This window comes from Salmo salar, chromosome 15 (assembly GCF_965601325.2).
Source record: "Salmo salar chromosome 15, fSalSal1, whole genome shotgun sequence".
NCBI lineage: Eukaryota > Metazoa > Chordata > Actinopteri > Salmoniformes > Salmonidae > Salmo > Salmo salar.
Genome location: NC_138305.1, coordinates 75,103,522 through 75,119,398, shown reverse-complemented (window position 1 = coordinate 75,119,398; position 15,877 = coordinate 75,103,522). Strand labels below are relative to the sequence as shown.

At 43.4% G+C, this 15,877-nt stretch overlaps 1 protein-coding gene across 1 annotated transcript in view; it reads left to right on the top strand.

Moving 5' to 3' along the window:
• espn (espin) overlaps nucleotides 1–7,938 on the top strand; it is a 99,793-nt gene extending 91,855 nt beyond the window's left edge. Inside the window, exons 11-12 of the mRNA XM_045696094.2 lie at nucleotides 1,185–1,547; nucleotides 5,182–7,938. Coding sequence (XP_045552050.2) covers nucleotides 1,185–1,547; nucleotides 5,182–7,326 — 2,508 coding nt within the window. The 3' untranslated portion in view covers nucleotides 7,327–7,938. The remainder of the gene's footprint in view (nucleotides 1–1,184; nucleotides 1,548–5,181) is intronic.
• Nucleotides 7,939–15,877: the final 7,939 nt, after the last annotated feature.

The following is a 15,877-nucleotide window of genomic DNA, read 5'->3' as shown; positions in this document are numbered from 1 at the left end:
TCTGAGGTCCTGAGCGCTCTGGAGTAGGTTTTCATCAAGGATCTCTCTGTACTTTGCTCTGTTCATCTTTGCCTCGATCCTGACTAGTCTTCCAGTCCCTGCCACTGAAAAACATCCCCACAGCATGATGCTGCCACCACCATGCTTCACTGTAGGGATGGTCCCAGGTTTCCTCCAGATGTGACGCTTGGCATTCAGGCCAAAGAGTTAAATCTTGGTTTCATCAGACCAAGAGAATCTTGTTCCTCGTGGTCTGGGAGTCTTTAGGTGCCTTTTGGCAAACTCCAAGCGGGCTGTCATGTGCCTTTACTGAGGAGTGGCTTCCATCTGGCCACTCTACCATAAAGGCCTGATTGGTGGAGTGCTGCAGAGATGGTTGTCCTTCTAGAAGATTCTCCCATCTCCACAGAGGAACTTTAGAGCTCTGTCAAAGTGACCATCGGGTTCTTGGTCACCTCCCTGACCAAGGCCCTTCTCCCCCGATTGCTCAGTTTGGTCGGGCGGCCAGCTCTAGGAAGAGTTTTGGTGGTTCCAAACTTCCATTTAAGAATGATGGAGGCCCCTGTGTTTTTGGGGAACTTCAATGCTGCAGATTGTTTTGGGTACCCTTTGCCAGATCTGTGCTTCGACAGAATCCTGTCTCTACGGACAATTCCTTCTACCTCATGGCTTGGTTTTTGCTCTGTCATGCACTGTCAGCTGTGGGACCTTATATAGACAGGTGTGTGCCTTTCCAAATCATGTCCAATCACTTGAATTTACCACAGGTGGCCTCCAATCAAGTTGTAGAAACATCTCAAGGATGATCAATGGAAACAGGATGCACCTGAGCTCAATTTCGAGTCTCATAGCAAAGGGTCTGATTACTTATGTAAATAATGTATTTTTTAAATGTATTTTTATTTGCAAAAAGTTCTAAAGACCTGTTTTTGCTTTTGTCATTATGGGGTATTGTGTGTAGATTGTTAAGGAAAATGTTTTATTTAATCCATTTTAGAATTAGGCTGTAACCTAACAAAATGTGGAAAAAGTCAAGGGTTCTGAATACGTTCCAAAGGCGCTGTACATAGGCGAGTGTCAATGTTGTAGATTTCTATGAAGTGTATATATATTGCAACTGAGCCCATGTAGTTTAAGCCATGGACAAATTCCAGTTTGACTTTTATACCCCTTTCATCCTCCAGGAAGAGAGCCCTACGTCCCCGCCCCAGACCCGCACGGTCAGCCCGCCATCAGCCAAGCCCATGTCCCCGCCCCCTGCTGCCAGCGCCACTTCGCCACCCACCACCCCCAGCCCGGTTGGCACAGGCACGCCCCGGACCCTCTCCACCTCTCAGAGCAGCGAGCAGCTCCTCAATGGGAATGGCAGCGGAGCAGCGTCGGCATCTAGCCTGATGGGCCAGACCCGGAAGGGTAGCCTGGCGGACGTGGAGGCCCTAGTGCCCACACACGATGAGCAGGGCCGGGCCATCCCCGAGTGGAAGAGGCAGGTGATGGTGCGCAAGCTCCAGGTCAAGATGCAGGAGGAGGAAGAACACAAACGCAAGGTAGGCGTGAATGGAGGGGGGTGTGAGAGAAAGATAGAAGTCCAAGTGTGATGAGAAAGATTCACAGTTTCAGCTCTCCTTTTTGTGCTGCTGTCACAGAATTGGTGCTCGGGGGAATACCACGGTCAAACGTGGTTAAAAGGGATTGAAAGCACAAGAAGGATGGCTGAAATGTGGGTTGGTGTGCGATTCTGGTGGGTTGGTTTTGTTTGAACGCATGCTCAAGCCTTTGCTGTGTCTTTTGAAATAGATTGATATGGCCATCACTGCATGTCAGAATATAGTATATGGATTATATTCCTTAACGGGGGCTAAGTTTGGTTTGAGTAAGAACATTATAGTTGTAGTGCTTCTGATGTTTTATGGGTGTTGCAGTATCTCATGGTTGAGTTTATAATCTGAATTCATTGTTCATTTTATAATCTGTTTAGAAGTAGGCAGGTTGTAGTCAGATGGTTTGAGGACTTCTACACGAGCAGTCTACTTTCAGTCATTACTTTTAAGTTTTAATATACAGTGCCTTCGGAAAGTATTCAAACTCCTTGACATTTTTCATATTTTGTTACGTTAAAGCCTTATTCTAATGTTTATTTTATTTTTTATTTCCTCTCATCAATCTACACATAATACCCCATAACGACAAAGCAAAAACAGGTTTTTAAAAATGTTTGCAAATGTGTTACAAATAAAAAACGGAAATATTACATATACATTACATATACATAAGTATTCAGACCCTTTACTCAGTACTTTGTTGAAGCGATTACATCCTTGAGTCTTCTTGGGTATGACGCTACAAGCTTGACACACCTGTATTTGGGGAGTTTCTCCCATTCTTCTCTGCAGATCCCCTCAAGCTCTGTCAGGTTGGATGCGGAGCGTTGCTGCACAGCTATTTTCAGGTCTCTCCAGAGCTGTTAGATCGGGATCAAGTCTGGGCTCTGGCTGGGCCACTCAAGGACATTCAGAGAGTTGTCCCCAAGCCACTCCAGCCTTGTCTTGGATGTGTGCTTAGGGTCATTGTCCTGTTGGAAGGTGAACCTTTGCCCCATTCTGAGGTCCTGAGCGCTCTGGAGCAGGTTTTCATCAAGGATATTGCTGTACTTTGCTCCGTTCATCTTTGCCTCGATCCTGACTAGTCTCCCAGTCCCTTCTGCTGAAAAACAACCCCACAGCATGATGCTGCCACCACCATGCTTCACTGTAGCGATGTTGCCAGGTTTTCTCCAGACGTGACGCTTGGCATTCAGGCCAAAGAGTTAAATCTTGGTTTCATCAGACCAATCTTCTCTCTCATGGTCGGTGAGTCTTTAGGTGCCTTTTGGCAAACTCCAAGCGGGCTGTCATGTGCCTTTACTGAGGAGTGGCTTCCGTCTGGCCACTCTACCATAAAGGCCTGTTTTGGTGGAGTGCTGCAGAGATGGTTGTCCTTCTACAAGGTTCTCCCATCTCCACAGAGGAACTCTAGAGCTCTGTCAGAGTGATCATCGGGTTCTTGGTCACCTCGCTGACCAAGGCCCTTCTCTACCGATTGCTCAGTTTGGTCGGGCGGCCAGCTCTAGGAAGAGTTTTGGTGGTTCCAAACTTCTTCCATTTAAGAATGATGGAGGCCACTGTGTTCTTGGGGACCTTCAATGCTGCAGACATTTTTTGGGTACCCTTTGCCAGATCTGTGCTGCGACACAATCCTGTCTCGGAGCTGTACGGACAATTCCTTCGACCTGCATGTGTGGTTCCCACCATGAATGGAGGAGGTGTGATGGTGTGGGGGTGCTTTGCTAATGACACTGTGATTTATTTAGAATTCAAGAAATTCTTAAACAGAATGGCTACCACAGCATTCTGCAGCGATACGCCATCCCATCTGGTTTGCTCTTAGTGGGACTAGCATTTGTTTTTCAACAGGACAATGACCCAAAACACCTCAAGGCTGTGTAAGGGCTATTTGACCAAGAAGGAGAGGGATGGAGTGCTGTATCAGATGACTTGGCCTCCACAATCACCTGACCTCAACCCAATTGAGATGGTTTGGGATGAGTTGAATCGCAGAGTGAAGTCAAGACTGTTGGAAAAGCATTCCTTATGAAGCTGGTTGAGAGAATGCCAAGAGTGTGCAAAGCTGTCATCAAGGCAAAGGTTGGCTACTTTGAAGATTCTAAAATATATTTTGATTTGTTGAACACTTTTTTGGTTACTACATGATTCCATATGGGTTATTTCATAGTCTTGATGTCTTCACTATTATTCTTCTACAATGTAGAAAATAGTCAAAATAAAGAAATACCCTTGAATGAGAAGGTGTGTCCAAACTTTTGACTGGCACTGTAGGTGTTTGTTCATTTATATAATCTATATTTTATTTAAACATATCACTATCAGATTGCTTTGTTTTGACTGGAACGTTAAATATGATTTCAGATACTTAAGTCAGTACCTGTTCCATCCAAGATGGTGGGCATTGACTAATGTACTAATATAGTGACAGATGCCTTCATTATTTTTAAGTCGATGAAGAACTCATACATAGTATGCTGATGTAACCATTTCCAAATGTATAAGTACAATCTAAATGATGCTGAATCTGATTGTTTGTCACCCTTCCATCAGGCCATGCAGATACTGTATATCCTGCTTTGATATATTGAGTTCATGGGTCACAACAAATGCATGCATTTTTTTTTATTTTACTTGACTTTTGTGCTGAACCCAGGCCCTGCAGAGTGCGGTGAAATGGATACTTACAGGCTACGGTGCCCATTCCAGTTCTAGCCCGTTTAAAAGCCTGACATGCAGTAGGATCTGGCTGATGGCTTCACAGTGTGGCTAGTACTCGGAGATGGAGCAGTGCAGCTCTAAGTCGTTACATGCTGATTCAGTGGTGTGATGCAAGGCCTATTCACACTAGCTCCATGTCCATCCATACACTCCATGTTATCTACTTCTTTGAGGATGCTTCTCTGGGTTTCTTTTTTACTATGGATAAGCCTATTAAAACTCCCTATAAAACCAATAGGGATTTATAAAACAACCCTGTTCACACACAATTATAATGAAATACTAACTAGGAGTATAATTAATTTGCCCCAGTGATCAAAACAGAAAGGGAACTTTTTTCATCATGACATAAAACTTGAACATTCTATTTCAAGGTCTGCTTATAAACTGCTTATAAATATTAATTGCATATTTTGTTAACCAGATACATGCATAAGCCTGATCCTCTCCATCATTATTTATTTATACATATACAAATGATATTGAATGATTTACAAACGTTATAATAGTATATAATAAACTATTAAATAATGAATTATAAGCAGTTTAAAAGCAGACCTCCAAATAAAGTGAACCCATACACCCAACCATATTCAGCCAGCAGTTGTGCTCAGAGGATTTTTCCACCCTGCTTTCATAAAGGAGTAGCCTGTGCCCTGACTCTCAGCTAATCTAGGAGTTATGAAGCTTGTACTGAGGCAGTGCCATTGCACCACTAAATCCATGTAAATCCTGTGTGACGAGGAAGTATGAACATGCGCCGTGTGTTAACAGTACACCAGGAAGTGCAAGCTGAAGGAACTTCCCCCTTCCCCCCTCTTTTCTGTTGTTCTTTGCTGTCCCTTGAACTCTAATCTAGTTTGCGGCCTGTGGACACTACCAGCCTCAGGAGTGGCACTACTCTCATGTCCACAATGCCATCCTGGGCCCCTTTGGAGAGCTGATGATGGAGGATGACCTCATCCGCATTGAGAAGCAAATCGAGAACCTGCAGGTCATGCACAAGGTGACGGAGGTGGAAAAGGAACTGGAAGAGTTGGAGCGAGAGCTTCAACAACTTCTTCCCGTGTCTGCCGCCCTCAACCAGGAGCACTTCTACATCAACCCCAAGCAAGTTCACGGGCAAGCGGAAGATCTACCAGCCTGGTGCAGCAAAATCTCAACGCTGCTCAAGAGCATGGCTATTCTCCTGGCCACCCTGGGAGGCAAGACGATAGACATCTTGGATTTGATATCTCCCGGATATGCTCAGGAGGAAGGGAGTAACAATAGGATGGGCCAGATGACCCCAGCAGGGTCCATTGCCACTGGGGTCATCGGACGATCCCAGTCGTTCTCCACTAGGGAGGAGGTGGAGAAGGAGATCAAGCAGTGTGGCGTCTCTGTGAAGAACCTGAAGGCCAACTATGAGATTCAAAACCAGTTCCAGTTTGCTGACGACAAAACGAACCGGGTGTACAAGCGCAAGAGGTCCCTCCCTGTGGTGAGCGAGTCCAGTTATCGCCCCGAGCCGATTCAGGAGGATGAGGTCCCATGTTCCCCTGCAGAGGTCCTCCAGTCCCCTGACAATGGAGACCTTTCTCCAGTCCAGGAATCTCTGCCGCTGGTGGAGGAAACTCTAATCATGCCATCTCATGCTCCTCTTACATACCAGTCTTCTGATGTGATCCCTCAGTCTGATCAGTTCAACCAGGTTCTGTCTACAGACCCTATACTGAACCACGAGCAGCTGACCCGGAGCCTGGAGGTGCAGACGGACATGAGCTACGTCCAAGAGTGCATTGAGATGAGGAAGGAGCGGATCGTCTTCTTGTTCCTGGAACACTGGAGAAAGTACACCCTCTCAGAGTCCTACAGGCCAAAGTACACAGGCAAACAGGGAAGTCTAAGGGTGGGTCTGGATGAATATAACCGGTTTACCGCTGATCTGGAAGGAGACACACCGAGTGAGGATGACAAAACACTCCTATTCATGAAGTCCAGGCAAGTGGTAGGGAACCTGATTGGCCACTGGAGGACCATCATGAGCCAGGTGCCCACTCGCCAGATCCGCCGGCTCAGTCGGGCCCAGATGATCTACTGGCCGGAGCATTTCCTGCCACACGTTAATGGAGCACCGGTCAGCTACGAGACCCTGACCCTAGACCTCTTTATGCTGGGCTACTTCCAACTCCTAGAGATGAGCATGTCGCGCAGTGAGCGGAAGTTCCGCCACCTACTGTGCTACGAGATGTTCGACCGCCTCGGAAGCTACAGCTGGGAGCTGATTCGCCAGTTCCACCGTGAGGTCATGGAGGAGATTGAGCAAGGGAAGCGGGACTGGGCGGACAGCTTTGAAGACATTAAGCAAAAATACTTTGGTGATTCTGCGGACGGGGGAGGAATGATGACCGCCTCGCTACTTTCAATTGCTCCTGAGGTGTCGGTAGTGCCAGTCCAGGAGCTGTTGCCTGCCCCAGAACCAAACATGTATTTGCCTTCGAATGCTGTACAGGATAGTGTCCAGCTTACTGCTCAGGACTGCATTAACCATGCAGAGCAGAGTGCAGTGAAGGACACTGTGGAGGACACTGTTCAGGCAGATGTGAACACTTCTGAGCCGAGTCCAACGAATGGGCCTATTCAGGATGCCGTGAAGCCTGAAAGTGTAGCACAAGAGAGTGTTCCAAAAGACACAGTTCAGACTTCTGTGCAGGATTCAGCGCAGACAACTGGGCAGGATACTGTTCAGGAGGCTTTGCAAGACTCAGTAGACCAGGTTGTGACAACTGAGACCACAGTACAGAGTGTAGGGAAGTGTGTGACGCAGGACATTGCACCTGCTCCACTTCAAGTCACCATAGTCACACCCGTATATGAACCTCCGCACAGAGAAGAGCCCATTGAAGACTCAATCAAACTGATCTACGAACTGAAAGAGTTCAGCAATGAGGAGATCAGCAGATACATTGAGCGCAGCTTTGCCTTCTGGAAGGAAAAGGAAGCTGAACTGTTTGATATCTGACCATCAGAGATAAGCAGAAGATATGTGGAATAGTCTTTACACAAAAGTGTTAGGCTAAACATGCTTGGACAAAGCAGGCAACAAAGACACGAGGGAAAGTGTCAAGGAAACTAACCTCCTATGTGGAACATGCTAGGGAGAGAGCTAATCTGTGTTTTAGCCTTGAGGCCTCAGATAACACAAGGAACTGTGACATGGTTTCAGTAAGGAAAGGAGCATCCAGCCTGTGATTGGATGTCCGGCAGTCAAATCACTTTGTCTTGTCAACCACTGATATGCAAAAAACTATCAGATGTAATGATACAGTAGAAGAGGGAGTGCTCTAAATGTGCTACCAGCAATGACTCCCTGAATTCTAATTAGTCTTTGGAACAAATATATTTTATTAAAGTTTCTTATCTGTTATTGGTTTGCTAGAGTAGTTCTTTGATATCCAAAGACAGGCCCTAAAGTTGGAGAATGTAGTGTGTGAGGTGGTTTTTCAAACGTAATATAACATGTTATACTTAAGCAAGTCCATTTGGACATAATGCAACCTACTGTATGTAACATAATTTTATCAAACAGGAATAATGTAGTTTTTTTATGTCATAATGTAGAGAAGAGTTGGGCAAGGTGCCCCCTGCCCCCCCCCCCCCCCCCCTCCCCAAGAAACTGCACCCTTGGTATGCTCGAGTGTCATTCTAATGATATTTATACTAGTGCATTTTTAGGGTGTATGCTGTTTCGCCTTTATTAGTTATTAGTTAAACTTCTACATGAGATACACTATGCTATCATTAAGCAGACACACATACAGTAGGTTGGCCTCATTATATAGAGTTGACAAATATTCCTTTAAAACTCTACAGTTACAATTGACTATCAAGCTCTACTCTTGCATATATAATTATTGATTATGAATAATAGCGTCATATTCAAGAATTATGATCACTTTAGCTCTACAAATTGATAACCAGATCAGGGCCATATATTCCTTGTCCTCAAGTTTCACACATAATGCTTGACGCACTAGTTGTTGCATGAGCTCAAAGGCAAGGAAAGTACAGTAGGTCTCCAGTGTTAGGTTTAAGTGTTACTCAATGGCTCCAATGCTATCTTTTTACCCCAGCCTGTGACCTTATCGGGATGTATACATTGCACACCTTTCAGTGAGGAGCATGTTGATGATAGCAGGGTTTGTATGAATTATGCTTTTGTTACGGTATTGTTTTGCATCCACACTTTCACATGCTGATATACCAGCAAACGATTTGGTCAGCCGATTTAATTTTCATTCTTAAATCCTTCAGATTGCTGATGATGCATTGGGTAGAGTAAGAATATATACAGTATATCTTCACACTTTTATGTAGATATTACAGTTTATACTTTTTGATGATTTATTATTCAAACTGTTTTGCATTTAGATGTGTGTTTCTGGAAAAACAAATCTCATTTGTTACATAATTAGTTCCTATCAATAAAGTTTGAGTAAGTAAGTTTTTGTTTGATTTGTTTGACATTTGTATGCTTTGTTTAGGAGCAGGTCAAAGTCAGATTCATGAGGTGACAAAAAGCTGACCACTTCAGGGTATTATTCAGTGGGGTGCAATATTCCAAACGTTCCAAATTGAAATGTAATGTGCAGAGCGGCTATAATTCCGTTTTTTTTACATGACAAAGGACCATGTATTTTCTACACAAAACATATCTATCTGATCGATGTGTAGCACCTACATGTAGCACCCTCCTTAATTACCCCCAAACATTTACTTGCTTTTGTCATTAATGATCAACGGTCTAATCTTTCTGCCTGAAACATAAAACATACTTTTCAAGAATCCCCTGTAGAGCCTGTTCATGATTGGTTCTCTACTGCCTTTTAAAAGGTCATGCAAAGCTCCCCGTTCCCAGTTAGCCTAGTATCATTTGATCCGTCCAATGAGCCTAAATTGAGTAAGAGTATAGTGCGCTTAAAAAAAAACTAGTGCTTCCTTTTGCCATACTGGAGTACTACACCAGTATGCACAACAAGGGAGCCAGTCGATGTGGGTATTTCTACATTCGTCAACCAACATTTATTCCTCTACTGCGACAGACAGCCATGGCAGCAAAGACACATTTTATCATAGCGTTTTCTCTTCGTCCAGATTAAATTCCGCCCCCCTGGGCTAGTAACCCTCTTACTGTCACCTGCTGTCATGCTAGTGAGAGGTGGCTTATACTGAAGCTACAAGGAGGTTACTCCTTACAGTGGACGACTTCTGATCTACTTTAAGCCAATCAATCCGAGGTGGGAGGCACTCTCGTCTCGTGGTAACCATAGCGATAGGTCTATACATAGATTTGAGTACAGGATGGAGTCAAGATTGTAGACTGGAGACATGGTTGAGATTGAGGGTAGATGTCCGGAAACCCAACAGACTATTATCTAAGGCAATTTATAAACGCAAACACCGGCACCCCAGCCAAATATTGATTATTAATTTGAACAGAATGATTGTCAATTTACACAGAACAAAAATCTAAACGCAACATGAGGTGATGGCAGCGGATTAATGGCATGATAATGGGCCTCAGGATCTCGTCACGATATCTCTGTGCATTCAAATTGCCATCGATAAAATGCAATTGTGTTCGTTGTACGTAGCTTATGCCTGCCCATACCATAACCCCACCATGGGGCACTCTGTTCACAACATTGACATCTGCAAACTTATCACCGACGTGACGCCGTTCATGCTGTCTGCCATCTGCCCGGTAGAATTGAAACCGGGATTTATCCATGAAGAGCACACTTCTCCAGCATGCCAGTGGCTATCGAAGGTAAGCATTGGCCCACTGAAGTCTGTTACGACGCCGAACTGCAGTCAGGCCAAGACCCTGGTGAGGAAGACGAGCACGCATATGAGCGTCACTGAGACTGTATCTGATAGTTTGTGCAGAAATTCTTTGGTTGTGCAAACTCAGTTTCATCAGCTGTCCAGGTGGCTGGTCTCAGACGATCCCGCAGGTGAATAATCCGGATGTGGAGGTCCTGGGCTGGCATGGTTACACGTTGTCTGCAGTTGTGAGGCCGGTTGGACGTACTGCCAAATGCTATAAAACAACAATGGAGTTTATAGTAGCGAAATGAACATTCAATTCTCTGGCAACAGCTCTGGTGGATATTTCTGCAGTCTGCATGCAAATTGCACACTCCCTCAAAACTTGAGACATCTGTGGCATTGTGCTGTGTGACAAAACTGCACATTTTATAGTGTTCTTTTATTGTCCCCAGCACAAGGTGCACATGTGTAATGAGCATGATGTTTAATCAGCTTCATGATATGACACACCTCTCAGGTGGATGGATTATCTTGGCAAAGGAGAAATGCTCACTAACAGGGATGTAAACAAATTTGTGCACAAAATTGGAGAGAAATAAGTTATTTGTGCATATGGGACGTTTCTGGGATCTGTTATTTCAGCTCATGAAACAGGGGACCAACACTTTACATGTTGAGTTTATATTGTGCCTGTCGTTTTTCCCCGCTAACGTTACGAGTAACTTCATCCATTCGCCAACTGTTGCATTTATTATAATTCTTTTTCAAAACAGTTTAACAATTTTGATGACCGTTGCAAGTTAAATATGACAATATATATTTTTTATGTAATTAGAGGAATTTCCTTGCATCCCCTAAACAGCAATAGTTATTGTTACTCCTCAAGGTATGCATGTTTGAATGGATGCAAGCCGATATTGCGCGCTGAACGCCTATTCTGATGTATATCCAACCAATTAGTATCCAACCATGTCAATCTAGAATGGATGCTCTCCTGTTGTATTGGTAACATTAAACTGGCTTTGTCTTACTTTCCTTGCATGTCTATCAAATGACCCCCCCCCCCAATGTTATAATTCCCTGGGGAATCATTAAACATGCAATGTGTAGAGATAAGCTTACCAGGATACTGTTGGCTAGGGCCAGTGAAATGGTATGTGGGGGTGTGGTGTAATAGATCTGTAGCTATGTAAATATTAGAAATCCAAGATGGCTCCTCAGCCCCGCCTCCAATTACGACCTGAAAGAGGGGAGTCGGTCAAGTTTCAGGTAGTGTGTGCACACGCCTCTGTGTGCGTGCACGGTCCACAACCTGTCTGCAATGAACTGGGTTTCAGTCGATTAAAAATGTGTCTCTCTATGCCGCAGCCTGGCTGATAGGGTCTTTATACTAGACCTGGGTTCAAATACTATTTGAAAATGCTTTATCCTGTCTGGAGTGCCAGATGGGCGGGGTTTGCAGTTTTGCAACTACTCTATTGGTTACCTTGCACCAGGCAAGCTCAATCAAGCCCAGATAATACATTTGAAATTATTTCAAATAGTATTCGAAGCCTGGTCTGCTCTATACAATATTCATCTCCAGCACCACTTCAACATCAATGTATGTGAAAATGGCACGTTTCTATGTTTTGTAGTAAAAAAGATAGGGGAAGATAAGTGTTTCCAATGACATCATCATCCAATTAATTAGTAGGCAATGCCTATTCATAATTGGTTAAAATCCCATGATGCACACCAACATAATTGGAAATACTTATCTTCCTGTATCTTGTTTTACTACAATACATAGAAATGTGCCATTTTCACATATGTTGATGTTGGGGTGGTGCTGGAGATGAAGTTGATGCTTAATCTAATTTATGCTTAATCCCATCAGGTGTGTCACCTTTGTGAGCTACATCATAGAAACAAGAAAGGATGGGAAAGTCTCAGTTCCTGGGAGGCTAAAGGGATGACTGTAGTAGTGGAGTTCGAGACGGGCAGGGACAGTGTTAACAGTGGGGCCCCATTGTGACAGATGTTGGCTCCTGTGTGTTTGGTCCTCTGCAGGTGGACGAGGAGGCGGCGCGCCTGGCATCCATGCCAGCGTGGCGGAGGGACATCATGAAGAAAAAGCTTGATGAAGAGAAGTGAGTGAGAGACGGCGCTACCCGTCCCATTCCTCCAATCAGGAGCCCTCGGGGTCTCCACTGTCACTCTGCTCTCTGATTTGTCCTCACTTCTGTCAATTTTTCTGGTTGTTTATGTCTGTCTGGTTAATGCTTTATTTCTTTTTTCTGTCTTTTCCCCACCTCAAGTTCAGTTGGGTGGGTTGATTCTAAAATTTGCAAGTCATGTAGATCCTGAAATGTTTTAGAGTATATAGCTAGCTACCTACTGTAACCGCTATGCATTCTTTCCTGTAGTCATTAAGTAATGTAACATTTTGAATGCCATGGATTAATACTGTAATTACTTAAATTCCCCATTGTGCTTATCTTCTCCGGGTCGGGCAGGGAGCAAAAAAGGTAAGAAAAAAACATTTGTTATTATCATTGATGCCATATGGCATTTTTGGTTTCACATCATTGCTGATTTTTGATCAGAGTTAGTTCACTAACACATCAATGCTGCTCCATGAAATACCATACATGCATTAAAGATATAGTTAAAACATCCATGAGGCATAAGTCTATTTACCTGGTATGTATTTATAAATTACACCGTAACGTTGGTTTACCAGGTAGTTACCAGAAGTACCGAAAGTATCCATTGTTACCAGACCTGTGTCAAATACTTGAGCTGTGCTTGATTTGGTACAATGGAATAGTCCCAAACTCCCAGCTAATTCAAGAACAGCTCAAATACTTCAATGTAACTTTTTGTTTTTGATCTAGGTCTGATTGTGATCTGGCCTGAAATTCAGAACCTGTTTTGTGCTTACATGCTACTCCTTGTACTCTGTGTCATTCCAAACATGGCAAGGAGTGTATTGATAGCTAAACAGACTGCTTATTGTGACCTTGTTATTCATACAACAGGGCCAAACCGAGCGAGCTGTACTGGGCTGGCCTTGTTACACATCTACCATAGTTTCTGGAACTGAGCTGGGAAGGACAATGTAAAAATAAAGTATCAGAGCAATCACAGTACGGTTCGGTTTGGCTCGATAGTGTGACTCAGACAGTTGTTTCTTAATACCAGCTGAAACAGGACTGTGAAAGGAAGTGTTACCGGCGACAGTCACTTGTTATGGTACACAAGCATTGAATCATTCTGACACCTTGTATTCTCCTTCCCTCTCATTGGTGCACTCAGAAAAGAGGAGGAGCGAGCAAAGAAGGAGAAGGAGAGCGAGGAGAAGACGGAGCAGGAGCGACTACGGACCCTGGGTTACGACGAGAGCAAACTGGCGCCATGGCAACGGCAGATCATCCTAAAGAAAGGAGACATAGCGAAACCGTAGACAGCCCTTCTCCATGGCACCCCCAGGTCCTCGCCCACATCAACCTCCCTGTCCAACCCTCTGCACCTTCATTGTCAACCCCCCCAACCCAACTACCATGAAGACCCTAAGTCTTGAATCATATACACTAGCTTACTTTACGTCAAGTTGTTTAACATGACACTTTGTAGGAAGTTCCCACACATTACCGTACACTATCACAACCTTGCTCAATATTGGTCTCTCTTGTGGGGCATTGTGGGAAAAGTCGTTTTTTACTGTGGTGATTACATCTGTCATGGCTATATGTCCAGCCATTTTTCCTAAATGTAATCTGTTTTCCCTGCATCTGCCACACCCACTACTTACATTGATAACTGAGCTCTTAAACTAAACTGTTGTAGGCTACTGTACGTTTGCTTTTAGGATGGAAAGTGTCATGGTCAACGTAATAAGCAACAGCTTGTTGAACATAACCTCCAGTAAAGTGTAATTCAGAGTGCAATGACGCAGCGACGCGATAGTCCGGCATCCCATTGTGACATAGCTACGAGGCTCTGAGGCCACCGTCCGCGGGGGACGCACAGCCCGAATGCGCACCTCCCCCATAATTCCCAACCAACGCGGCTCGTCGTACACGTCCTCCATTCATTTGAATGTGTTGATAGTTGGAGAAATTGCTTGAGCTGTGCTGAGAATTTGAAAAGGAGGAAAGCCAACGGTCCAATATTCTAGAACACTGCTGTGCGTACACATACACGTTTTGGACTCCGATAGATGCTAAAGACTTTAATATTTGTTTTCCTATGACAGCAGGCATTTCTATACTGCGTATATCCTAATCTGCATTTAATGCACAAAGACATGGAATCAGGCCATTCTACGTAATGATGCTGTTTCTCACCGAGCGCATCTGAACTGCAGAGATATTATTGAAACAGATGGGAAATTGATAGAGGTCCCTCCTTTACATTTTATCAGTGGACATGAATATCATATGGTTTTTAACTGCAACCATAAACATTTTTAAAATGGGTTTAATTTTGCTAGTTCTGGGAAACGTAATTTAAGTAACGTATCATCTTAAATGAATAATTAATATATTGAGCATATAACCCTTTTTTATTTTTCAATGAATGTCATTAAATGTTAAGTTATTGTGATCATGGTGAATTGTTTGTGTCTTGCATATTGTGTCTTATGGATGTCATAATTTTCTGTGTTGTCAAAACAAAAGCACGTCTCTTGTTATCCAAGAGAATTGAACACCCCAGACCACATTTCACAACCATGCCAAGAAATATCCATGCAACTTTGAAAAAATACTATTTAGCAAATCTCTGAGTTCAACAAGCAAACATGTTTTTTAAAGTGATCTGGGAAATATTAGGGGCACAATCGTAACAGAAGTCTAACCAGCAAACTGAATGTTGCAAAAGTCCCCAAAATACATCAGTGACTCCTGTCCTGTGACCTATATCTGGTTTGCCCCAGTAAACCTTGGAAGTTAATATTTTATGAGCAGATCCCTTTACTAGAGGAGAATGTTCTCTCTTTCTTTCTCTCCCCCTCTCTCTCCTCTGTGTGTGTCTGAGAAACACAAGTCCTCATGGATGCCCTTATTCTTTGTGTGTTCTCCGGCTAAAATTAAACACTCCTTCAATTATGCTGCTCTGTGTATAATACCATTATGTGAATCACAGGAAAATGTTGGCTTTCTATTCTTTCTCATTGTTTTCCTATTCACCTACATTATTATTTTCAATCCACCTACAGCTTTTAATTTAGGCAAATTGTGTTTTTTTTTGCCAGGGGACCAAACTAAAGGTAACTCGGGCATCATCTTTCTCAGAAATGACCATAGACACATTGTAGGTTTTCTAGGTTGGTAGACTGTGCACTGTAGTTGTTGTGGCTAGAGTTGTTGGACCTCAGAAATGTGCCAGATGTGTCTTTCTGAATGTGTGTATATAACAAATATATGGGAACCCCTCAATGTCAGAAAATGTGCTGTAGGTTTACTTTGTATATTTTGGGTGTATCAAACATATACATTACATACATAATATATTAGGAAGTGCATGGTCCTTTGTTGAGAAATCATTTGGAAATATTCAATTCATTGGATGCCATATTGATGTTGAAATTTAAAACTATGTAAACGTCATTGCCATTAGAAGATTTTCTATACATAAATACTGTATATAGTAACCCTCAATACTTGTTGTTTCATTGTTCCGAAATTGCATGATATTACAGTTCTCAGCCTTGCTTACATAGATTATTGCTTCATTAATGTAAAACTATATTTTCA